General features: G+C 45.0%; 8 protein-coding genes across 8 annotated transcripts; 6 read left to right on the plus strand and 2 right to left on the minus strand.

Annotated features, from left to right (window-relative positions):
• Positions 1 to 3878: 3878 nt before the first annotated feature.
• C922_04051 (hypothetical protein) lies at positions 3879 to 5728 on the plus strand (the record flags this gene model as incomplete). Its single annotated transcript, XM_008819636.1, has 2 exons — positions 3879 to 4738; positions 4837 to 5728. The coding sequence occupies 2 exons, from the start codon at positions 3879 to 3881 to the stop codon at positions 5726 to 5728; spliced, it is 1752 nt and encodes a 583-aa protein (XP_008817858.1).
• Positions 5729 to 7859: 2131 nt separating this feature from the next.
• On the plus strand, positions 7860 to 10765 carry C922_04052 (hypothetical protein; the record flags this gene model as incomplete). The annotated part of the gene is made up of 3 exons (XM_008819637.1): positions 7860 to 10357; positions 10511 to 10538; positions 10697 to 10765. 3 exons carry the CDS (start codon positions 7860 to 7862, stop codon positions 10763 to 10765), a joined length of 2595 nt encoding a protein of 864 aa, XP_008817859.1.
• Positions 10766 to 11812: 1047 nt separating this feature from the next.
• Positions 11813 to 12307, plus strand: C922_04053 (D-tyrosyl-tRNA(Tyr) deacylase; the record flags this gene model as incomplete). The annotated part of the gene is made up of 1 exon (XM_008819638.1): positions 11813 to 12307. The coding sequence occupies one exon, from the start codon at positions 11813 to 11815 to the stop codon at positions 12305 to 12307; it is 495 nt and encodes a 164-aa protein (XP_008817860.1).
• A 373-nt stretch (positions 12308 to 12680) lies between these two features.
• Positions 12681 to 13319, plus strand: C922_04054 (4a-hydroxytetrahydrobiopterin dehydratase; the record flags this gene model as incomplete). The annotated part of the gene is made up of 2 exons (XM_008819639.1): positions 12681 to 12797; positions 13095 to 13319. The coding sequence occupies 2 exons, from the start codon at positions 12681 to 12683 to the stop codon at positions 13317 to 13319; spliced, it is 342 nt and encodes a 113-aa protein (XP_008817861.1).
• Positions 13320 to 15183: 1864 nt separating this feature from the next.
• On the plus strand, positions 15184 to 16191 carry C922_04055 (CMGC/CK2 protein kinase; the record flags this gene model as incomplete). Its single annotated transcript, XM_008819640.1, has 1 exon — positions 15184 to 16191. One exon carries the CDS (start codon positions 15184 to 15186, stop codon positions 16189 to 16191), a length of 1008 nt encoding a protein of 335 aa, XP_008817862.1.
• A 1588-nt stretch (positions 16192 to 17779) lies between these two features.
• Positions 17780 to 19147, plus strand: C922_04056 (succinyl-CoA synthetase alpha subunit; the record flags this gene model as incomplete). The annotated part of the gene is made up of 2 exons (XM_008819641.1): positions 17780 to 17872; positions 18287 to 19147. The coding sequence occupies 2 exons, from the start codon at positions 17780 to 17782 to the stop codon at positions 19145 to 19147; spliced, it is 954 nt and encodes a 317-aa protein (XP_008817863.1).
• Positions 19148 to 20478: 1331 nt separating this feature from the next.
• On the minus strand, positions 20479 to 21513 carry C922_04057 (hypothetical protein; the record flags this gene model as incomplete). Its single annotated transcript, XM_008819642.1, has 1 exon — positions 20479 to 21513. The coding sequence occupies one exon, from the start codon at positions 21511 to 21513 to the stop codon at positions 20479 to 20481; it is 1035 nt and encodes a 344-aa protein (XP_008817864.1).
• A 2288-nt stretch (positions 21514 to 23801) lies between these two features.
• Positions 23802 to 25448, minus strand: C922_04058 (DnaJ like subfamily C member 16; the record flags this gene model as incomplete). The annotated part of the gene is made up of 1 exon (XM_008819643.1): positions 23802 to 25448. One exon carries the CDS (start codon positions 25446 to 25448, stop codon positions 23802 to 23804), a length of 1647 nt encoding a protein of 548 aa, XP_008817865.1.
• Positions 25449 to 25788: the final 340 nt, after the last annotated feature.

The raw sequence follows: 25788 nt of genomic DNA on the forward strand, positions 1-25788 counted from the left end.
GGGTTCCCTCCAGTTTTCCCCCTGTACAGCGTGATGTGGTCTCTTTATACCGAGAGCCGGGGGAGGTACTCTCTCCTCGCACAGCCGTGAGACCTATTCGGCTGTCCGCTCCCTCACGTGGCCTTACACCTCCCCATATACCCCCTAGATATGCGGACACACCGAATCTGTCTCTCTTAGCTTATCGCGCCTCTTCTCACACTTGTGAAGGTTCACAGATGGCATGTAATTATCTCCCTCCGATTATTCCACAGCTTCTCTGCATCTGACCTTACTGCCTTCGAACTTTCGCGAAGGTGCCAGCGCGCAGGCGTATACTTAAATTCGTCAGTTTACTCATCCTACGCACACATCCCCCTGCGCAGTGGTTCTCTCTTAGAGGGTTCTCTCCTGTGAGATGCTGCGGTCTCTTCAGGTGGTTGTTTTTTTTTTTTTTTTTTTTTTTTTTTTTTTTTTTTTTTTTTTTTTTTTTTTTTTTTTTTTTGTCTCGGACCAGTGTGTTGGCGTTTTCACAAAAATTAAAACTTTCTTAAAATGGACAAAGGGGGAAGGGAATTTTAGACAAAAAATTTTTTCACCATGGAAGGGGGGCGCCAGAGTAGCTTCCCTCGAGCATTCGCAAAAAAAAAAAAAATGGTATCCACCGGCGTAAATTCGCTCCTCCCACTCGCTCATAGCAATGCGTAGCATTACATATGCGTACACGCGTGTGTGTGCCCACTCAGATGAGGCGTCGCGCACATGTCTATGGGGAGGAAACTGCGCCTATGGACCCGCGGCGTTATGGGCCCGTGGGGGGAAAGCATATGGCGAGCCAGGGCTTCCAATCCAGAGGGCCCCCTACTTGGTATTCACACGCACGGTAGAGCTACGCATATATAATGTACATGGACATGTGAATGCATATGCGACTACCCCTGCGCGATGTATGTGAGTATCACTTCACTCATTCGCCTTTCCCCATCTCGGTCGCTCCACATCAGCCGCTACTTGTGGACGTCTTTTCCGTGACAGGCATCCGGAAGTGGCCGTAAACCACTTCACCCGTGAACGCCCAAAACAGGTGATGACATAGGTCTAAAAAACCGATTTAACAGTATATTAGCCCAGTTAAAAAAAAATGTAACAATTTTGGTCGAATTAAAATGTGGAAACAATATTGACAGCTTTAAAAAAGAACAACCAGTTGTGCTCATGCTGTAACCACGTATTTACGTAAACCTATTTTACTTTAAAACGTTTCGTGGGCACCCACATGGGAAGAATTATAGGGCAAAAAAGTCAACTCACGTAAAATGCACCGCCTTGAAAAATATGCCCAATTGCCAAGAGGGAAGAAAAAAAAAAAAAAAAAAAAAAAAAAAAGAAAACCACCTCTGCACACGTTTTTGCAAGCCAAGAAAGCATGCACAGCGTAAAACCTGCCGAAAAAAAAAAAAAAAAAACTTTTCAATTCTCCGGTCTTCCATAAAGTTTATCTGCGCAAAATGACTGCATAGTAAGAGGTTCCAAATTTGCCAACTTGTGAACTTTTTTTTTGGGGGGTGACCTGCTCTGTAGAGCAAAATGGACAAACTTTTGCCCCCTCTACATTTTTTTCACGCATCGCTTGCGTAAATCGTTGCAATTTTTACACATGCATGGAACACTTTGGGGGAGAAAAAATGCTAATGACGTGGTCCAATTGTTTATATCATCACCCGTTGTTGTCTACGACTGCGAATTGCAGCCTGGTATAGGGCCTCCTTAATTGATGGTTCCTACCTTTGCAAAGGGGAATTATACATATATATATGTGCGCACGAAAGGGCGGGAAAAAAGAAAAAGAAATGTCGGCACAAGGACAATCAACCGGCGTGCGCGTCTACATATACGTGGCACACAAAGGAGGGGAAGCAAAATTTGCTAAGAAATATATCTTACATCAAATTGTTACAACACAACTTTTGATGCTAACTTGAATAGCTACACCAAGTGTGTTGCCTCTCCCTACCCAGGTTTCTTTTTTGGGTGGGGTATTATAATATGTTTAGGGGCCTATCGGTGGTTACTCATATGTACGAATTGTTTTCCCAAAATGCGAAGGCACAATTGTGGGGGTTCCCATTTTGGAAAAGAATTCTTCACACCACAGAAGGGGCGAAGCAGGGAAGAAACCCAGTTTTGTTATCTGCGTTCATCGTATGTATATGCCCTTTTTAATTTTTTTTTTTTTTTTTTTTTTTTTTTAAATGTTATAAAAATTTCCAACTTGTGAACCCCATCCATATGTTTGCCCGATGCATTACGTAGTGTCATTCATGTATAGACGTCCATAACAGACATGTCTGTGTTAATTGAGGAATGGTAATCTTCCTACCCCCCCAGGAAACACTTATGTTCTTACGTGCACACATTCGAGCACTACACTGAACTGGACAGAACGAGACAATTTCCACCTATTTTCCCCCTTACCTTTACTTTTCTCAAGTGTCGAGGGGCGCGAACCATGCCGCACGGATTTCTCTACCCTTAGGCAAAACTGGGAAGCATGCGAATGGGCGTGTAACTTTCGGCATACTACTATACGTGTACGTTTCAGCTGAAGTGTTGTGAATGACAGCTTCGTATCTCCCCCCATGAGAGGGAAAAATAGTTCCCCCTATACTCACATTGCGCCCATTCGAAATAGAAGCAAGATGGAAGGGGCATGCCTTCTTTCCGCGAAATGGTGTGGGGCCAACCAGGCTGCACACTTATAAAAATGAGCAGGTAAACATATACTATGAGTTACTCGTTTACACATTCCAAATACAACCGCGTAAGTGATGCAAGGCTGTGACGTTGAATGAGCTGTGTTGAAAGATGTCCCATTGTATTTGTGTGTCTTTACCTTTCTCTATTGCGATACCCCCCTTTGGGGATGTTTCTCCAGAGCGCGCCACCTAGGGGTGAGAAAATTAATCCTTCTTTCATCTTAACAACAATAAATTCGTGAAGTAGGGGAGGAAACACCTGACAAGGTACTGCCAAGCCCAGCCGTAAACTCACCCACCTGTATTGTTTAGCCACTTGACAGGCACATTGATGCGATACGTTAAAAAACCATTTTGTAAAAAGATTCTTATAACTCAGCTGGCAAAAAATTGTTTCTTCCCCTAAATGTAGAGTGTAAGTTGGCAACAGTAAAGGCGCAACGCATGACCAGGTGAGTTGCGTATTGGGGACAGATGGCCTGATTCCCCACTTGCGCACCTTAAGTATGTACGTGTCCTTTTCGCGCTGGACTAGGCAATTTTGCAATTATGTGGGGTTACATTTTTTGCCTTTCAAATTTGCAGTTTCGTCGTTTTCCAGCTTGGCAGTTTGGCTAATTGGAAGATTTTAAACTTCACAGCGCCCATTTCAACCACACCTCTGTCCCTCCAATGCAAAAATCATTCTGCAGAAGTTGGGAAAAAAATCACAAAACTGTTATTATCTCCCCATGCCGTTTTGCGAAACTCTTCGACGCAGGGCAGCATCGACGCGTCCCATTTTTTTACTCGTCCCCGGAGCGGCAACTGCTTTAGCGCGAACTGTACTTCTTTTTAAAAAAAAAAAAAAAAAAAAAAAAAATTATCGCTATTTACCTGTCATGTTATGGTCAGGTAAAAACGTGAAAAAAAAAAATTCAAAAGAAAATAAAAGTCGTGTGGTACTGCAAGGCCGTGACCCAGAAAAGAGAGTGTAAAGGCCAGAAAGGGGTTAAAAAGCGGACGCAAAAAATACGCCCAGAAGTGGAGCAAGCTACGCCCAGGGGAAAACATATATACATACGTACGTATGTGAAAATATACTTGTGTATTGTTTTTGTGCCTCCCCGCCAAAGGCGAACCCCAGCTCGAAGCCAACGAATGATGGAAACCAACGCGAGCAGTAGGGCCACGGACGAACCCGTGGAAAGCGCCGAGTTATTGAAAGATGAAAGCGGCATCGTTGAAGGCAGCAGTGTGGAGGGCGGAAACGTCGAACGTGCCGATATCGAACGCGACAACATCCAACTCAGCATCGCCCAACGCGGCGACGTCGAGAGTTTTAAAAGGAGGATGAAGGCTGCGAAGAGGATGCCGTCCAGGAAGAAGAAGAGGGAAATAAAGGACGCCGACTCGGAGGAACAGCAGAACGCCCCGGAGGTGGAGAAAAAACAAAAGGGAGAACCGGGCGAAAAGGGGGAAGCCAATTCGAAGGGAAACCAACATCTTGTTGGAGACCCTGGCGGAAAGGATGAAAACCATCCAAACCGGGAGGACCCAGAAGAAGACCCCTCGAATGAGAACAGCGCAGGGAAGAGGAAACGGAAATCAAAACTGAAGAAAAAAGGCAACCAAGAAGAAATTAGCGAAAAGAATACCCACTCCGCGGAGAACGACTATACCATGATAGACAACATCTTTGGGGACGAAAACTTTTCTGATGACAGCCAGAGCAGCGGGGCGGCTCGCAATGAACAGGTCGGTGAAGACAGCCCAGGTGGCTACGATGATGACGACGACGGTGATTACCTCGATGATGATTACCACGACGATGGCGGTGCTAACCAAAAGAGCGAAAGGAAAGAAAATAAAAAAAAGAGGAAGCTGCGCCCCAGCAAGGATAAAAGCGCCGATGGAGGCGGAAAAAGTAAAAAAGTCAAGTCGGCCACGAAGAAGAGCAAGTTTATAGATAGCGTCGCCGAGGAAGGGGAGGAAGAAACAGAGAGCGAAGGCGACAGTGAGGAGTACGAAGAGGAAGACCTTATCATCGACAACAATGACCAAGGGAAAAAAAAAAAAAAAAAAAAAATTCACCCAGCAATGGGAACTTCTCCCCTCTGAGCCTCCTGGACGATGAAGGAGACTACAACAATAACGAAGACATAAACCATTCGGGTAAATCTGAAAAAAAGAAGAAATCCCATTTTGATGAAATCCTAGAAAATTTAAAGATGAAAAGGAAAAGAGTGCAAAAGATTTCCGAAGACGACGGTCTGCAATATTGCGAAAATGTCCTAAACGAAATGATTTTAATGCATGAACAGGATCTAAGAAATATAAAAGAAAAAAAACCAGCAACAGCCAAGTTACAAATAATTGATCAAGTCTGTATGATTCTAACCAAGCCAAAATGGAAACCCTTTTTTATGAAATTAAATATTTACCACGTCTTAGCATTATGGCTGATGCCACTCTCGAAAAATACACTTCCCAATTTTACCATCCGCACGAATCTATTGAAGGTGATACAACAGCTCCCCATTACAATCAAATCCTTGAGGGGCAGCCAGCTTGGGAAAATAATGACCTACTTACACACACATAAAGACGAAACTGATGAAAACAAGAAACTGATTAGGAGCATTTTGCAAAACTGGATGGGACCCATCATAGGAATTAACACAAACTATAAACAATTTTTAAAAGAAAGACAAAAACGAATTTTAGAAAATCCGGAATATCACAAGAAGGTGCTGGAAAAAGCAAAGACATTGATTCCCGATTCGATTAGCATTGAGAAAGAGGAAGAGCAAAATGAATTGAAGAAACATGCCACCATACCCTTCAACAGTGAATGCTCCTTTTTGATTAACGTCCCCTCTTCTGTCACCAGCTCTACCAAGAAAATCATGCCCAAAAGTAAAATTAAGAGGCTTACCGATAATATGAAAATGTTGAAGAGGGTTCGAAAGTCCCAGAGGGTCTCCATTGAGGGCAAGGGGGTTGCCGTGTAGGCGGAGCCACACACGCGTATATACATATATAGATATATACACATATGTATACACCCCGTATTTGTGTGTAGTGTGCCCCTTCCCTTTTCTAGCCCCACCTTTAAAGCGTGCCTTTTTTCCCACTACCGAAGCGGAGTCTCCCTGATGGGGTTTCTTTCCCCGTGTGTAACACTCACATGTGCTCCCATTTTTGTGTCACTTTTGCAGTTTCGTTTATGAGTGTTTCCCCCACGTGTTCTCACCATATAAGTGTCCCTTTCTGCTGTGCGCACGGAATGGTTGACACTGGAGGCATCGCGATATGTGCCAAGTGAAGCTTTCCCCATTTCGGGTGCTACACAAATACCTTGGAAGTGATTTACATGCTAGGGTATAGCCAGCCGTTCTGGCCACGTCGCCCTACCCAAAGAGCACATCAATCTACCCTCTTTTGGGGGTCATTTTTTGTGGTAATTTTTAGCAACCGGTTTATGCCCCCCCAATTTGAGTCAACCCAAATTTATTTCTTCCACTTGACTCCGCTTCTTCCTCGACTTCTTCTTCTTGTTTTTTTTTTTTTTTTTTTTGTGTAGAACTGAGCGTAAGGCATCAATCTGATGACCGCCACAACATTACAACCAAGTTAATAAATATATAAAAATTCCGAAAAAGAAAAAAAAACACATTTCGATGGTATACATATCTGTACATTCCTATCTCCATTGCAGATGTTTAACTGTAGAGCCACCCCATGTGTATTCGAACCTTGTTCTACGCCGTGCATCACCAACTTAGAAAAAAACAAAATACGCAGCGCGGTTCGCTCACTAAGTGTTATGGCCACGCTGCGTTACTGCATGAGAAATGGGAACGACAACTGTAACTTTACCCCCCTTGCTGCTTCCGCCCCCCCTCACTTCTTCATCGTTGGTATGTGTAGCTGACGAACCGCGGTGAGGCAAACTGCGGAAGTTCAAACCGTTTCGTCGTTACATATGCAGTATTGCGCATCTACCACTGGTAAAGAGAGCAGAACATGCGGGTGGGATCCGCTGGATGAATGTAACCAATATGCCCCCGTAAGATAAGTACCCTCTGTGTGTCGACAGAATGACGAAACATGCAGAAAAAAAAAAAAAAGTTAACAGGTTCGTTTTAGAACAGTTCTTCGGGTAAGTATGTAAATAAAAATATGAAGTTTTTTTTTTCTTTTCTTTCATTTTTATGACTTTCTAAAAATGGCCAGGTTATCACGAGCAACTCCTTTATGGAATATTTTATAGTTTTTTTTTTTTTTTCTCTCTCTCTTTTTTGCTTCGCCGTGTGCCGCTCCTCCAATGGGTTTCGTTCTCGCTTTGTTTGTCTCCTTCTACAACGTTTTCCTGCGCAAGCATAAAAATGTCGTGAGTGAAACATTCAAGGAGTATAAAAGGAGATGGGGCACCACTGATGATCAGTACTTCTACATTCACATAAGTCTGCATGAGTGATGTGACAGCGGGGGGATATATGTCTCGTGCGGCAAGGCGGATATTTGTGCCAGTGGCGCCGGACCAACCGCCGCTCTACAAAAGGGCTGGGACTGGAGCACAGGGTGCACAAAAATGGTCGCCAAAAAAATGCGCGACAAAAATGCGCGACAAAAATGCGTGATAGAAATGCGCGACAAAAATGCGCGACAAAAATGCGTGATAGAAATGCGTGATAGAAATGCGCGACAAAAATGCGTGATAGAAATGCGTGATAGAAATGCGCGACAAAAATGCGCGACAAAAATGCGTGATAGAAATGCGTGACAAAAATGCGTGATAGAAATGCGTGACAAAAATGCGCAACAGAAATGGGCAACAAAAATTACTTCAAAAAATAGCTGCGCATAAATGCCCGCACCAAAATAGCTGCGCAAAGATGCCCGCACTAAAATAACATCACCGAACCTTAGCTCATCACGATTTAACGAAAATGCGCGTTCTGTCCCAGCGCCTGGCCTGAGGAGTGGCCTCCGCGCAGCCCTTTTCCCGACATCGCCACCATTGCGTCAATCGAGGCAATAGTGTCAATCGCAGCGATAGCGGCTTTTCCGCTTGGAAAAACAGGCACATGCGCGATACGAAGAAAAGAAAGGGAGGGAAGGGCCAGGGAAAGATGAAAGATGGCGCAGCGCCCGGGCGAAGGAGCGCCAGTGCACCCAAACGAACAGTCAGCAGCCTCCTCGCCGGAACACGCAGCCATATGCCCAGACGGACAACTCAACCAAAGCGCGACAAAAAAAGATACACATAAAAAAAGAAGAGATCAAGCATTCAAAGATTTTATCTACCAAAATATTTTCAACAAGGATCGTTTTACGAATATATTTAAAAAAAAAATTGGGCATAGTATACGAGGCGAACGTAACCAGGAGGATGATCACAGCGGGAGAAATCAAGAAGACGCGTCTGCGGATCAGCAACCCCCAAGTGAAGATGAAGAATACATGCTTTTTTTAAGTTACATATATAACGACGTAGCGTCATTTATTGAGCTTAATAAAAATGAGCACTTAAAAAATTCCGATTATGCTGATCTTGAAGATCTCATTTTGGAAATCTGCGGGACGGTCTGCCGTGACGCCTTTCGCAACATAAAATCGATTTTTAAGTCATCTGAGGGGGGGGCGCCAAGTCAGGAGAGTCTATTCAAGCATGCCAATCATGCGGATCATGCGAATGGCAACGATGTAAATGGCTACCGTATCGATCGATGCAAACCTGATTCACATGGTGACAAGGGAAAGAGTGAACCTTTTCAGAGTTCCTCCCCCAGCGTAAGCGACTCCTCCTTCTTCTTCATACCCCCCATGGAATCCCTAGTTACCCATATTCACAAATTGACCTCAAAAAAAGATGATGTCAATGCCAACAATGTTTTCCATTCCTCATCTGACGTTAATGAATTTCTAAAAAACAACAACTTCGATAAACACCCCATTTATGGTTCACTCCAAAGTAGGGGAGATAAACCGAGGGAAGAGGCGAAGGCTACTCACCAGGGAGAGGATGAAAACCTCCCTTTCCAGTTTGAACTTCCTGCGAAACGAGGGGAGACCCCCCCTTCCCTAGGGCAGATCCCAGCTTCTACTCATAAGGCAGTCCTCCAGAACAGTCATAGTCACAGTCATTTGGATAGCCACCCAAGTGGTTATATCACGTTAGAAGCGGAACGGTCGCACGCACACACAGGGGCAAAAAAGCAAACCTCCTGGAGAGGTAGCGGTAATAACGGCGATAATAACAGCTGTAGTAACAGCGGTATTAACAGCCGTAGTAATCGTCTGCGCAGCGAAGTTGACACATACCCCCCCACGCACAGTCAGCAGGAGCGACTCCTTCTGGAAGACGCCACGGAGGAGATCACCCGAAATGAGAAGAAACATGACGAAGAGGGGGTCCAACATGGACATTCACATGGACATGCCAATTCCACAACAGTAGAACATACACAGATGGCCGCCCATTTTGACGTCAGCTCGAACAATGCCAGAGCTACCATCTTTCTGGATGCCCACAACTTCAACGAAAATGAAACCATTTGGGATCAACAGAAGATTCCTGTTGAATTCACTCCTTCCCTTCTGAATGATACGACTCGTTCGGACTGGAGAGGAGCGATTTACTCTCCTTTTTCAGCGCCCAAGTATGCTAATAATCCCCACTCGAATGATGGGCGGCCGAATGGAGCCGTGCAAGGGAATTTCCCCCCCAACAGTTCTGAAAATGATGATTATATTGATGATGATGTTGTTTCAGTGGAGGGGAAAACAATGGGCGATACGCTTCTGCGGGGGAAAAAATTCATGAATGGTAGCTGCCAGGGGTGCGAGGAGGCTCACAGGGGCATACATCATTACAGCGGGGTTAACTGTTCCAGGCGGATGAGCCGCTCCAATTCAGACGATGGAGTATTTGACGACTGCCTTGACGACTATGTTAAGCCCGCGCGCGGCCATAAGGGCAACCAGGACACGGACACCAACGATGATGACTCGAAGCCCAACGCAAAGAGTGAAGAACGCGACGTTACAGATGAGATGGAGGGGATGGCAAGTGAAGGGGGTGATGCGAATGGGGCACATACACCCAAACAGGATAACCCCCAAGATAGCCATACCACCACCCACGCCGATGAGCAGACAAGCAACAGTATCAGACGAGAAGAGCACATTCATCCGTGCGGCGGACAAAATAGTGACCAGTTGGAGGCTGATAAAGAAGGCATCACAACAGAAGGGAAAAGAGACTCCCCAAAAGAGAAGCACACAAAAGAGCAGTCCCCGAAAGGGCAACCCCTAAAAGGGGAAGAACCGAATGAACACCCCCAAAGGATAATCCAGCTGGACCAAAAAGAATACCTTGAAAAACAGCAGAAGATGGTGAAAAATAAAACGTACACAAACCCTGATAGTAGGAGAGAATTTACAAAAAATGAGAACCCCCACGATGACTACTACCACTTCAAATACCTAAACAGCTGTGAGAATATTTCTAATCCGTATCAGTACACAAAGGTGGAGAAGAAGGCCAACATTCAGGTGACGCCATCTCCCTTTCCGCAGTTTTTGAGGGACATCCAGATTTACAACACCAGTCAGAAGAAAATCCGGCTGAAGAAGTAAGGGGCCCTCTTCGCGCCTACCAGGCGGGCGGTGGCACACTATATGTGTGTGCATTCCGTCCGTAAAATTGTACACACATGTGCGCAGAGGTGTGTATATGCAATAACATATATGTATATATTATTTATTTTTCTTTGTTCTCCTTGTAGAACTAACATAGCGCTGAGGAGGGACGACGTAGGCCTGCACAGAATGGCAACCCATCGGGAACGTGCCCGTCGCATACATGCTCACTATTTTGATCGTTTAATCAGACTCCTACCGCGTGATGCACGCGCACAACTGGAGTTGTTGTCCCCCGTGATATATTTTTCACCTGCCTACCATTTTCACAGGCCGACGTGGGCATCCCAGAAAAGACGACGAACAAGAAAAAAAAGCAGACCAGAAAAAGGACAAAATGACCGTTACAATTGTGGCTGTTGTGATGGTGGAAGAAGGACAGGGGAATTTTACTCATATGTGCTTCGTCGTATGTGTTTTTTTTTGTTTTTTTATTTTTTTTGTAGCACTGCCTTAATTTTTTTCCTCATTATGCGAAATCCCCCCCGTTCGATTTCTTCCTCCTGTGAGGTCGCCCACAAAATGCTTTCCTTCCTTTGTCCCGTCCCCTTTGACTCCGCCTCACTTCGGCCTGCACAATATGTGTATTCCCTCTATATAGGAGTAAACCTTCTCCCTTTTATTGTATTTTATTTTTTTGGACCTTTTTTTTTCCGTTTTAAGTAAACCTTTTAATTTAAACATTCCTGTGTGGAGAGCTACCGCCACGAAGTCACCCATAGTGGGAGGTTCCCGTGGAGGTGGGGGCAATTATGATATGCATCCCCACGACGTCCCTATTTGCAGCGTTATTTTGGCACTCCCGGTAATTCGCTCCCCTCTCCTACCAACGGGTTAAAGGTTGAGAAACGTAACTAGTGACGGGAACAGTACCTGGTACGATCGAAACGCTTATGTATGGGTGACCACATAAACGACGGGTGCGCTGCATGGCGAGGCAACACAAAAAGTGAGCATGCAGAATATCCGTTTCTGCCAGGTGAAAAAAAAAATATAGGCCATTTGGGGATAAACCTTTTTTCTGTGTCATTTTTTTTCTGGCTCTCCATCGGAAGCTTCCATATCTGATAGATTATCAGCGAGTCGATCGAGGAACCTGCAAATGGGGGTTCATCTTGCTTGTAGGGAGGATGTGTTACCGCTTAGAAGGATAAGCCCGACACATTTTTTTTTCCTCCCCTTTTCACCGCAGCAGGGGTATTCTCAGGTGCAGGGTATAGCCTTTTGCTAGCGTTAAGATTAACCCTGCATAGGGAATAGCCGCCCACCCGCAGTCTCACCCCGTCAACACGGGGACAGAAAGTATAGTTACATTGCTACCTAGTCCCGCCCATTACTGAGCGACCCGCTTGCGAAAAGACTCCACCACCACCCCTGAGAAGAACAGAATGCGAGTCATCATTCAGCGCGTTAAAAATGCCGCGGTCAGTGTAATCAAAGAAGGCAGCAACGAGACGGAAAAGCAGTTAGAACTTCTCAGCGAAATACAAAATGGAATCATCTGCTTCCTGGGGATACACAAAAACGACAGTTGGAAGGATGCGCTGTATATCATTCGGAAGTGTCTGAACCTCCGATTGTGGCCAAATGGTAACAAAAGTTGGGATAAAAGTGTGAAAGATTTAAATTACGAAGTTTTGGTTGTCTCTCAGTTTACCCTTTTTGCTAACACGAGAAAGGGAAGCAAGCCAGATTTCCACCTGGCGAAAGAACCCAAAGAAGCACTAGCTATGTACAACAAGATGGTAGAACAATTTATCCAGGACTACAGTCATGAGAAAATAAAAACGGGCAAATTCGGATGCTATATGAACATCCAAGTGACAGGTGATGGGCCTGTTACTATTTTTATTGACAGCCACGACGTCAATTTGGATGGCTGATTTGGACAGGAAGCAGTAAACCGCTAAGCCGCGATAAGCCCCAATCGAGGTGGTGCACCCAGGAAAAAATGGTCGCTCCGTGTGTGTGTCGCTGCGCAAAATGTTGCATTCCGCTGGTCTGTATTATGTTATTTTTTTTATTTTATTTTTTCCTTTGTCCCTCATGCATTGTGAAGAGATAAACATGGGATGCTTCTGCCACGAGAGGGAATTTCCACGTCACGCGTCACACCGCAAAAGTACATAGGCGTACGTTCGCGCGTATCTCCATGGGCGTATTTATCGAAATTGGAAAAAAAAAAAAAAAAAAAAAATTTGGCAAACTTGGCTAATTGGGCAAACATCCCCAACTAGTCAGTCGCCGCAAAACAGAATGACCCTTCTGAACAAGAATCGAATTAACGCCCTCCTGCCTCACTGGAGTTACAGAACCAAGCAGGGCTGCTACGACTACATACAGAGGAAGGTCGTATTCCCCTCCTTCTCGCAGGTAAGAAGCTGCACATCCATGCGTACACATTTAACGAAATGGTTATGATGGGTGACGATGAGGACATCATACCAGGTCTACGTATGCCCCTAAATAAGTGGCACAAATATTTGCGTCATGAGCGTTTGGCCTACGATCATGGGGAACATATCTTCCCACCTGTGAGACAGTTAATCTGTGGGTAAGGCCACTGTGTGCCCTGCGCGAGAAGTAGCCGCAACATGCGTGCATCAATACAGCGTTGCATCGCTACACCGCTACATCGCTACACCGGTGCGCCGATTCCCCCCCACGCAGGCGACCACATTCCTGAGAGACATGCTGCTCCAGAATGAGAAGATGAACCATCACTGCAAGTACACGAGCGACTACACCAAAGTGAAAATGAAGATCTACACTCACACGGCCAAAGGGGTAACAGAAAAGGACGTGGCGTTTGCAAATGTTGTGGACAGCGCACTGAATAATTATGCTTATGAAGAGGTAAAGGCAAGTCACTCAGGGGGGAAGAGAGACACTTAAATGGTACGTCAACTAGACGGGTTTCCTTTTTTTTTTTTTCTTTTTCTAACGTGAGAATGGTACACTAAACTGATTATCCTAATATGTTGGACAAGAGTTTTGCAAATGTTTCCAAACAACGGAAAGGGGTTAGTGACCACTTGTAGTGAGACACTTAAATATGAGACCCTTTCCCTCGCGCCCTTTCCTTTTTCCTTTTCTTCTTAAATCGTGATAAATTCTCCGTGGAAAATGCGTAGCTGTCATTTTGTACGTTTCTCCTACCATGTCAGTTTTCCTTTTTCTCGTTATGTGTATATCCTTCAAGGGTAATTTTCTTTTTTTTTTTTTCGTATTTTTTTCTTTCCATCTCGATGCTTTACTAACGACATATAGCACGTGTGAAGGGGGTCTTCACAGGGAGGTTAATTCGTCAGCGAGGCAAACTTCAAACGGGAGCAGTGTGGGCACACCAAAAAAAGCATGATTGCCTTCGGTTGAGCTTACTACACCACAAGCTTCGCCGTTCCAAGGGGTAAATTACCTGCTCGCAGGGAGTCACCAAAGGTTTTTTTAAAGGAGAAGTGGCACACCGCGCGCGAAACAGTTGGAACAGCACAAAGGGCGCAGCACGAATGGAGCAGCCCCTATGGCGCAGAAGGTACCCTTTTCGGCGTACAGTCATGCATTCCCCGGCGAGCCATCGCGGTGGCCGAAAAATTTCTACATGGCCGCGGCACGTGGGAGTTCTGGCAAAGGTACACGACACGAGGGGTTATTTATTTCTCCACGTGGGTGGCGCCACCGTGCCCCCAGTGAGGGAGAGTCTGCATGAAAGCGCAAAAGGGCAATGACATCGGTGAGGCTTACCGATCATATGAAAATACGTCCAGGAGCATAATATATGCTTACGCTCAACTCTGTGGACGGACCACATCCGAATGTGCCCTACTACCTGAGGGGGGAGTGTCGTCACCCTCGTAGGGGGTACATTAAAAAAAAGGCACAGCTGGGATGGCCCGCTCCGGAGGGGTTTAATATTATTTTATGCTTCACTACATTTTATTGTACCTTTTTTTTTTTTTTTTTTTTTTTTTTTTTTTTTTTTTTTTTTTTCTTTTTTTTTTTTTTTTTTTTTTTTTTCCTTTCATGTTACCTTTTTTTTTTTTTTTTTTTTTTTTTTTTTTTTTTTTTTTCTTTTTTTTTTTTATAAAAATATAATTAACGTCCCATCTTTGTGAACCTTTTTGCAAGTGCCTGCTTTATGCAGAGCGCGAGCCCGTTCCTTAATCTACGAAGATTTGTGAGCTTAGAGCCCCAGCGAAAGGGGTTGCGCCGCTGCAGAGGCCATTAACGAAAAGGAAGCCTCTAAAGGAGAGGAAGCCGCTAACCGAGCGAAAGCCGCTAGCGGGACGAACGGTGCGAATTGCAGAAACTTCCCTACCACCGTGAACGCTGCGTATATTGAGAACAACCGGTTCGCGCTGGGGCACGAAATATATCGACCCATTCGTTGGAGGCGCGCTGATCGGGAGCAAACAGTGGGAGAGGAAAACAGTTCTCACTGAGCATGAAGGCAGATTTTTCCGCGGGGTGGTATATACGAGTATACATCTCTATATTCGCACAACTGTGGGTAGTGCTACTCAATAGTTTGCGTCATTTGCGTCGTGTGCACAGTGTCCTCTTCGTACTGCTGGCCCCTGTATATACATCTCTCCTCTTTGTAGGGACACATACACCATATGATCAGAGACATCCAATTTTCCCCATAAACTGTACTTGCCCTTCTGTGGTAGAAGACCACGCGCTGAGAAGTTGCGCAGAAGAGAACCTCCTCTTTCGCCTCTTTCCCCACCTTGCCCCGCTTTGCAATACAAAAGAAATGTCTTCCAGCTCCATCAGCAAAAGGATCTACATTCCCAAATTCTACGCTGATGTAAATATCCATAAGCCCAAAGAATATTATGACTATGATAACTTGGAGCTACAATGGAACAAGCCAAATCGGTACGAAATTATGAAGAAGATAGGAAGGGGGAAATATAGCGAAGTGTTTAATGGGTATGACACGGAGTACAACAGACCCTGTGCAATAAAAGTATTAAAACCGGTGAAGAAAAAAAAAATAAAAAGAGAAATCAAAATATTGCAAAACCTACATGGAGGACCAAACATTATCAAGCTGTTAGACATAGTCAAAGATCCAGTCACGAAGACTCCTTCTCTCATTTTTGAATACATTAATAACATCGATTTTAAGACCCTCTATCCGAAGTTTACCGATAAAGATATACGCTACTATATTTATCAGATTCTGAAGGCGCTAGATTATTGCCATAGTCAGGGCATCATGCATAGAGATGTGAAGCCACACAACATAATGATTGATCATGAGAACAAGCAAATTAGACTCATCGATTGGGGATTAGCTGAGTTTTATCACCCTGGACAAGAATACAACGTGAGAGTAGCGAGCAGGTATTACAAAGGACCAGAACTTCTCATCGATCTGCAGCTGTATGATTATTCTCTAGATATTTGGAGTCTAGGATGTATGCTTGCTGGCATGATATTTAAGAAGGAACCTTTTTTTTGTGGCCATGATAATTATGATCAACTTGTAAAAATTGCCAAAGTGTTAGGCACGGATGATCTTCATGCGTACTTAAAAAAATACAATATAAAATTGAAGCCCCATTATTTAAACATCCTGGGAGAGTATGAGAGGAAACCCTGGTCTCACTTCCTCACTCAGTCCAACATCGACATCGCCAAGGATGAGGTAATTGACCTCATTGATAAGATGCTTATTTACGACCACGCCAAGAGGATTGCCCCCAAGGAAGCCATGGAGCATCCCTACTTCAGTGAGGTCCGCGAGGAGTCCTGACCGGATCTGCGACAGACGTGCAGATGTGCAAATATGCAGATGTGCCGACATGCTGATGTCCACACCTGTTGAGATGGTCACCGAAGCAGCACTGCGAAAAGGTTGTACAATCGCCGTGAGCCTAACCCCCCGGGGGAAAAGCGCTCCTCTCATTTTTGTACAATGCACACTTGTTAATATGAACACAAGTTCAGTTCTTTTCTTTTTTCTTTCTCCTTTTTTTTTCACATCCATTTTTGTGCCCCTGTGCGTATAATACCTCCCCCTGTAGAGGCCTGGCCCCCTCTCCCCAACGCAGCAGTGCAAAGCGAGAGCACATATGACATGATTTCGCAAGTGGGTGCATCTACACCTGCAAGTAGCGAAGGGGTACTTCTACCCCTGCACCTTTCTCTCTTCCCCCCCTTTGCATCCGCATGTGTATGCACGCATACTGAGCACCCCCCCCACCTCTTGTTAAGCTGCTAAATTGCTAAGCTGTTAAACTGTGAAATTGTTAAGATATATATTTTTTTTTTCAATTGCCCCGTCGCTGTTTTTTACGTGGAGCTCTATGCGCAGCCGCCACTTTGTCGAAGGTGATTCGTAAAACAACGATGGTAAGGTCGGTGAAGCGGGCAGGTTGGCGGGTCAATCAACTTTGCGCCATACTGCGAAGGGCAGATTAGTTCTTCTTCTTCGCAAAGAGAACGGAGCAGGCAGAGCTGCTGCCCTCCTTTTGCACATTCCCTTCAGCGCACATGTGAGACACTCGCATGACACCCCCCCTATTGTGGACTATCAAAAAAAGGAGACCCGCACTTAGACATAACTTCCCCTCATCAGAAAAAGGGGCACAAAAAGAGGGCCCCCAATGGTCCCTTTCACATTTGGAAGGAGAAAAAATTACTCCACGGAGAACGCCCCTCATTTTCACCCCTGCGCTCTTTCCCTGTGCTATGTTACGATGATGCGCGGCAGCGGTTGTGTGGGCCGCGTGCTCACCCCTTCCCATTTCTTAGCCACTACGACACTGCTGACGTCACTCAGATTGGGTGACAAAACGCGGCTAGCTAAACCCAAAGTTGCTGCTTTGCGGGGAACACCCATCGGTACGTACATTTTATGACTTCCCCTTGCGGATAAAAATCCGTTTGCACAGTGCATACTGGTTTGGCATCCCCCGTTCTTGGGATCCCCTTGGGTGTGCTGGGCTCATTTGTTCACATATTTTTCACGCATCCGTCTGTACCTTAATTTGAATTGATTGAAATTTATTTGGATTGAATTGAATTCATTTGAATGAATTTGAGTTGAGTTGCCTTTTTTTTTTTTTCCCCACCCTGTGGAATTCCTCCCTCGTAAAGGAACACCTTTTCGTACCAAACCTGGAAAACCAACTTGAACGGAAACTGGAACCCCAAGTGGAACCCCGCCTTCTGCTACTTTTAATTTCCTCCCTTAAGAAGGAGAAAACATTTAGAAGGCACAAAGGAAAAGTTTACGTGAAATGCGAAAGTCATAGTTTTGCCCCCCACCATTGGCATTTCCTTTTCGCAAAATCTTTTGACTGAATATTCCACTTCTTTTTCACTCCCACTTAATATAAATGAAGAGCGGAGCTATGAGAAGTTGGAGTTCCTCCATGGAGGCAATGCGCAAATGCTCCCTCCACGGAGGCTTAAATCCGTTGCCACAAAAGGTCGGTTGTCTGTCTCTACGGGCAAATGGCCTAACATCCGTCCACGTTGTGCCCTTATGTATAAATGAGCTCTTTCCTACTGGTGCCACTGCGATACAAACCGCTTTTTTTTTTTTTTTTTTTTCTTTTTTTGGACGAATTGTTAGGGAAGGAACTTCTCCGCCACAAGTAATGTGTTTGTTGACAAGAACACCACGGTGATATGCCAGGGGATCACGGGGAAGCAGGTTTGGCGAAGCGAGTGAATGTTCCTTCGTGTGTGTATCTTCCTTGGTGTGCCTTCGTGTGTGTACCTTCCTTGGTGTGCTTTCGTGTGTGTACCTTCCTTGGTGTGCTTTCGTGTGTGTACTTTCGTTGGTGTACCTTCCCTGCTGTGCTCTCATTTGTGTCCGCTTTTCTCCCCCTTCCCTGCAGGGAACCTTCCACACCACGGAGGCAATGAAATATGGGACTAAAATGGTAGGGGGCGTGAACCCTAGGAAAAAGGGCACCATGTGGGAAAGCCTAGACAAAAAGTATACTCTCCCCGTCTTCGGATCCACCATGGAAGCAAAGGAGAAGACCAACTGTTACGCATCCGTCATTTATGTCCCCCCCGAGCATGCAAAAAATGCCATCATAGAAGCAATCGAAGCTGAAATCCCGTTAGTCGTCTGTATAACTGAAGGCATATGCCAGCATGACATGGTGGAAGTAAAACACTGCCTGAAAATGTCGAAGAAAACAAAATTAATTGGTCCAAACTGTCCAGGAGTAATAAAACCAGGGGAGTGCAAAATAGGGATTATGCCATCTCACATTCATAAAAAAGGCTGCGTTGGAATTGTAAGCAGAAGTGGAACCTTGACCTACGAAGGAGTAAATCAGACTACCAAAGTTGGGCTGGGACAATCTACTTGCATAGGCATCGGTGGGGATCCTTTCCACGGAACAAGCTTTATTGACTGCCTTAAGCTCTTTCTGGAAGATGAAGAAACGAAGTGTGTTTTACTCATTGGAGAGATCGGTGGGGATGCAGAAGAGCAAGTCGCTGAGTGGCTAACACAGAATAATGTCGATGATGGGAAGAGAAAGAAAAAACCCGTTTTCGCCTTCGTAGCAGGGAAATGTGCCCCCCCTGGGAAGAGGATGGGCCATGCGGGTGCACTAATTAGTGGTGGCAAAGGCACAGCGGAGGAGAAGATCAAGGCTTTACAAAGTGCCGGTGTGCATACAATTATGAACCCGACTTTAATGGGGCAGGAAATTTACTCCGTCATGAACGCCATCGCGTAGGGGCAGCTGTGTAGAGGCCTTGACGGAGGATGTGCAGCCTTTCGGACGGGAGGACCCCCTGCGCACAGTTGAGCAGCGCGTAAGCGTAGATGCGTTATCCTGCCATACGCTATACTGTGATGTGGTGTTTTTTTTTTTTTTTTTTTACTGGGGAAATCCCCTATAACGAAAGAAAAGGCACAAAAACGAATTCCCCCCGTCCAGAAGGTCACTCAGTCAGACGCGCAATTTGAGACCACCCCTGCAGGTCCATGTTTGTGTGTAGCTTAACGGGGTGATGAATTACAGTGCTGCTCTCCACCCGCAGAATCTTACTACACAGCTAGGTCACAAAACATTCTGATGATTTCTCCCATCGGGTGTAACCTCACTGGGTTTACTGACATCCCGAAACACATGCACCCATCTGTGCAATTCGAATAGGCTAAATGAGTCTCTCTAGGGGAGATGGCATGTAAGTACCCCCTTTATCACACCAGGTTAAAGTTACTTATGGATAAGGAGCAATTCTCCAGCATGGGATGACTCTCAAACAAAGGGCGTCCCTGATCTGGCGAAGTTTCCCCTCACGCGCGTAAATCATGACAGTGAAAAAGTGTAACTGTGTGTGCGTTATGCGTCTTCACTGGTCAGTTGCGGCAACTTCTCCACGCCATACGCTTATTGCTTCGAAATGTGAACGGTGAGCTAGTAACTTGGGTGAGCACGGAATGGAGGAGTATTATCTTGACAGCGCTTCGCTCTGCTGTGCCTTTTTCCTTTCCTTTGCAATTTATGATGGGGCCCACACATAATGCTGTGTTCAATGCGCAGGAGAGGCGCCCTCAAAATAAACAACGTATTAACAATAAAAAATTTCGTTCCCTTTTTTTTTTTAAAATATCAACGAGGAGATGGAGGTGGACCGACATGCAGTGGGGAATTCGTGTGGTGATGCGGCATGTGTACCGAAAAAGGAGTAACGAGGCATGTGTACCGCAAAAAGAGTAACGAGGCATCCGTACCGCAAAAAGAGTAACGAGGCATCCGTACCGCACGAGGAGTGACGTGACATGCAACTTGCGAACCGCTCAGGAGTCACAAATGTGCGTAACAACAAGGGGCACGGGGTCCATTGCAGGGACATGGAGAGAAAAAAAAAAAAAAAAAAAAAAAAGAATTCATTTTTTCCTACCACCCTTAGGGGTCACCTTTAATCGTGACGTTTCCTTTCATGCCCCAAACACAGTGGCAGGCGCGGTTCCGTGTAGTGTTCCTAAGCTGTGTGCACGTAAGGAACGTCCGCATGTGTGTAAAAATCAACATTTTTGCAAGTGGAACGCTTTGTAGGATTATAACTCATCTGGGGTTGGGGTCTTGAGTGTGGCTTCACCGTCCGCACCGTCTTCCTTGTCGCCTGAAGCCCCGTCGTCCCGATCTAACTCGTCCTCAGTCCCAGTTCTTCCTCTTGTGGAGGGAAGCACAACATTCTTACCAATGTCAAGTTTGAAATCTTCTGGGTATCTTAAAATGTCTCCGTAATCAGTCAACGATGTTACTGCTAATTTGAGCGCCTTCTCATTCCATAAGTCAAAAGTAATAGGTTTCCCTTCGAAGATGGTATCTTTCACTTCGGTTATGTTAATGGAACCCGCTTCATTGGATGGGTCAAAATATACCTTAACAATTTCTTCCTTGTCTATAAAACCATCTTTATTTGTATCGAAAAAGTTGAAATCATCGAGAGCAACATCATCGTCCTTCTTCGCATGGGGATCATCCGTTCTCGTTTGCTTAAATTCGTCAACTGATATTCTGCCATCCTTATTTACATCATGGTGCTCCAGAATTTCATTTATTTCTAATTCCTTCAACTCTTCGTCCTTCATTGGATCGATTAACAATCCTACTTCGTTTATGTTTAGCTTGTTGTCTTTATCCTTGTCGACAATCTGAAACCTCTTTAGTAATCCTTCTGCGTGTTTTTCGACCTCTTTAGCATCTAGGTTCTGTGAAAATGCTTCATTTAATTCTGGCAGGGATATGAATCCATCCTTATCTCCGTCGATCTGTTTCATTTCTACCTGCACCTGTTTCAGGAACACCTCATTCTTCACATAAGTAGACCATGCGTTTAGCTCATCTTCTGATATTACCTTATCATTGTTTTTATCAATCACTGCAAACAATTTCTCAATTCTTTCCTTGGCTCCTTTGATGTCCAACCCTAGGATGTCTTTCACTTGTTCGTCATTCAAATTCGTTAAGTCATCCAGTCCTCGCATGTCTGAGTACTTCATCGGCATCTCCTCGCTTCCCACCAGCACATCTTCTTTCACGTAGAACAAGAAAGAGGCCATTAGGATGTTATACACGTACCTCTTCATTTTCGCTTCAATGAGATTTTTTTCTTTCGGGGAGTGGGTAATGGGTAATCAACGATCAGCGAGCGACTGTTGGAGGGACTATGCGAGGCTTCTTCCTTCGTTCGCTTTGCAGTTCTATGCGTTCTGTAAGCTTCGCGCTTTCCGTGCGTGCCTGCGGGGAGGGAGATCACATGGGCATAATACTTATATGTGTACGGACACGTCGCGCGCTTCCACGAAATGATCATGTGTATGCTCGCAGCTTACTCACGTGACAAGAAGTGTGAATCTTTCAATGGGGTAATACATTCAGGATTATCCTTCCTCTTGTTTCACTTCATGTGTTCGCAAAGCTAGTTTTTTTTTCTTTTTTCTCACTGTGAGCTTTATCGAATGCTACTTTTTTTTTTTTTTTCTGTTTGGTGAAATCCTAAGCAGGTTTAATGCCTCGAACGGGATGTGAACAATTTAGGGGTTCCTCAAAAATGTTTTTTTTTTTTTTTTTTTTTTTTCCTTTTCCTTTTCAAATATCGCTAAATTAGCCGCATGCTCATTTTCGTACCTACCCTTGTGCGATGAGCTTAAATTACTGCCATGAATAGTGCGTGCGGTGGGGCGAGGGGCTGCCTTCCAAATGGGGTGCATATTCAGTGTAGGTGCTCGTGTGGATGATCGTGGGGGGGGTGTTCATGGGGGTGCTTGGGCAGGTCGGTGAAATTCCCAGTGGGCATTCCCTATCGATATGCTTCTTCCCCACCGAGGAGCACGCTCTACGTGCGAGGCTCAAAAAGGCGGTGGATACGAGGTATGATGCCGCCTATGTGCATTTAAGCGTGCAGCTCCCTTGGCCAGAGTAAGCTGCACAAGGAAGCATACGTACATATACGTACTACATACGTATACATATTTACATACACGTGCGTACTTCTTCGTGTGCTGTCACCTCCCCGGGGGAAGAAGTACCTAGTGCAGTTTATTCCTCTAGTTACTTTTATTTTTTTATTCCTATTTTTATTTCTTTTACTCCCCAAAGGATAGGAATTCCCTATCTATGCCATTCCTCTGATGACTAAATGTGACTCCCCCGCTGCTGCACCTTGGCGCCTCAGGTGTTCCTAGTTAGGTGCGTACCAGGAGCATACCAGGCGTATACCAGGCGCCTACTAGGTACTCGTTAGCCTCACCTAGCTTCGCGGCAGGAATGTTATATGTCCCCCCAGCCCCACTACCCCCGTCGTGTGTCAAAACACACCTTCCTGAAAATTTCTTTGCGAGACGAAAAGGTGGAATTGTGTGCCCCCCCCACGTTTCGTGTGGTTAAGTCAAAGAGGGAGTAAGGACGAAACGACGGGCTCCCCCGGCAAGTGGTTTCTGCAGAGGTAGCACGTTTGGGCGTCCCCTCCATCGTCTGTTTATAGTCAGCCGCCTGTCACCCCATCGGCACATGTTCTATCTCGCGTGGTTGGGGGCTCACCGTCGGAAGGAAGCGCAGATGGAACGGCTCCCTCCCCGTGGTCTACTCCCCATTTTTACCACTTAGAAGAGGCGAAAAAATCAAAATTACACAAATAATTTCTTCGGCCTCTTCTCGGGCAATATTCCCCCCAAATGTGTGCCCTTTTGCCCCTTTGGATTTTATTCCCCTAAACGATGCTCCACCTTTTTTTCTGTCACGGTAGATCGATGTGTCAGTCCCCCGATGGGCTTCTCTCCGCACAAGTGCGACACGTGTCTACCCATTCGGATGGGTTAGCAGAAAAGAAAAAAAAAATTAACAAATAAAAAGGGACTGTTGTATACGTCTACAAAAATTAGTGTGTTGCGAGAAAAAAAAAAAGAAACAATAGAAAAGATGAAGATGACGGAATGGTGACCAGCATAATCCCCTTTCCAGTGGCGATCACGTTAGCTACAGTAATGTGAACCACAATCGTAAGGATGAGCTTAACTTTTACGATGTGAAGCGGAAGGGTCCTCAGGGCGCTACACACTTGGGGTGCAATTCTCCACGGTCCCGCGGGTAGTCGCGCGCCATTCCACCGCTCTTGGGCAAAGGAAGAAATGAAAAAGAAAAAAAAACACATTACAATGTGCTGATCATACACAGAGGGAGTGGGCTTAAAAAAATGGGTGGCCCCCTGCTCTGCGTAGTCTGCTATTGGTACAGCTGCGGGGGAGGAGCCGCAAAAAGCTGCTTCAATGGAATTCGCGTCGGGTAAAAGCGCCGCGCCGTTGAGACGTCGCACCGGCAATACGTCGCACCGCTAATACGTCGTGCTGCGGCGCTCCTTCGCCGCTCCCTCGCCAACTCAGAGCTCGTCCGCGTAGTGCGGCGCGCTGACGAAGCGGAGCCCGCGTTTGACGGCTTGGTTGATGGGAAGCCCACCGCTGACCACGTCCTCCACGAACTTGTGCACGCTCTGCACGTTGACCTCGCCGTCGTGCAAGCGGAACTTCTGCCGCTTCGGCCTGAAGGCGACGAGGAAGAGGCAATTGGGATGCTTGCATTCATTGACTAGCCCGAAGGAGTCCAAAATGTAGGGCTGCTCAAACACATTCACGTACATGATTTTCAGCGGATCTTTGGAGAACTTGCCCGCCACATTCTTGATATCCTGATCGAATTTGTGGTAACTCTGTTTTAGCAGCTTCAAAATGAGGAAGCAGATCTGCGAGTCTTTCTCGTGACACTGACCTGATTCAAATTTTTTCTTAGTTAACTCCTGGTAGGAAGTCACATGTCCATACAGATTATTTTTCAGCCGATTTTGCGCGACGATGTGACTCAACTTAAGCGACAACATGTTGAAATCGAAATTTTTCAAAAAGGTTAAGTCCCCGGAGAGACTATCGATATCTTCGACAAGCAGAATGGAGGGTGGCCTCACATTTCTTTTGCTGAAAAGTTGCATCACATTATAATTGGAACTGTAAATCACCCCTATGTCTATTCTTTTTTCAAACTCGATGGAGAGTGCCTTCAACATCACTATGTCGTCATTGTACGAGATGAAGAAAATCACCTTAGGCGTTTCTACATTCTTCACTAAAAAGGAGTCCAGTTTCCTCTGGCTAGTAATATCGGTATACAAATATGGTATGTTCTGCTCAATAAAGCTGATTAAATTCTCCTCCGTTCTGTTTCCATAAAACGTTTCAAACGTTTTATTTTTTTTTAACAAAATGATATGCGGAAGAGACTTCACATTATATTTCCGGCAAATGCTTTTTTCCTCTTGACAGTTAACCACAGAAAAGGTTAAGTACCCATCATACTTTTTGGAAAATTTTAAAAACTTCTTTTTGAAAGATTTACAGTGGGAACATGCTGGAGAATAGAAATTTATTACCAGGGAGTAAGTGACGTCGTTTATTACCTTTTCGTAGTTTTGCGAGTTTATTTTTAACACCTCATTTTTGTATATGTCTTCATATTCATCCTCAAACTGATGACCAAAATTGGGGAATCCTCCTCCGGCACCTCCACCACTTGAGGAGGTAAACTTGAAGTGGAAATTTCCCGCACGACCACCTCCTGCACCTCTTCCTCCTCCTGCGAACTGTCTAAATATTTCATTTACAACATCCTGATCAAAATGGAAGCCACTTCCAAATCCTCCTGGTGATGCTCCTCCACCTCCGGCGGCTGCTCCATCTGCGTAATTCTCGCCATACATGTCATACATTTTCCTCTTCTCCGGATCTGACAGAGTCTCATACGCATTAGCTATTTCTATGAAGTCTTTTTCTTTATCTGGAGCCACATCCGGGTGATACTCCTTGGCTAGTTTCCTATATGCCTTTGAGATGTCCTCCTTGCTGGCATTCCTTTTAATCCCCAGCCTTTTGTAATAATCCATTCCTCTTCCGAAAGACAAAAAAAAGGACAACACTAGCAGAATTACGGAATGCATGTTGGTTATTTTTTTTCTTTTCCTCACGTTTACCACCTTCATTTTGTTTTTTTTTTTTTCTTCTTTTTTTTCTTTTTTTTTCCTTCCCCGTTCTGACTAAACAATCGGAAAAATAAAAAAAAAAAAAATTCTGTACGACTTCTTCTCCCTTAAGGAGTAGAGTTCCACTGCAGCACGGTGACAGAAATCGAAAACTTCAAACGTATCGCATGAGGTCTCTGCTCAGTGTTAAAACGAAACAAATGGTACATTGAGTGGCAATATGGTCTTTACATCAGTTTTATCTTCTCTTTTTTTCTTCTTCTTCTTCTCCTTTTTTTTCTTTTTTTTTTCCCTCTTTTATTTTGCTTGTTCTTTTGGTTTCCTTATCATGCCTTAACTC

Source organism: Plasmodium inui, assembly GCF_000524495.1.
Source record: "Plasmodium inui San Antonio 1 unplaced genomic scaffold supercont1.19, whole genome shotgun sequence".
NCBI classification, from domain to species: domain Eukaryota; phylum Apicomplexa; class Aconoidasida; order Haemosporida; family Plasmodiidae; genus Plasmodium; species Plasmodium inui.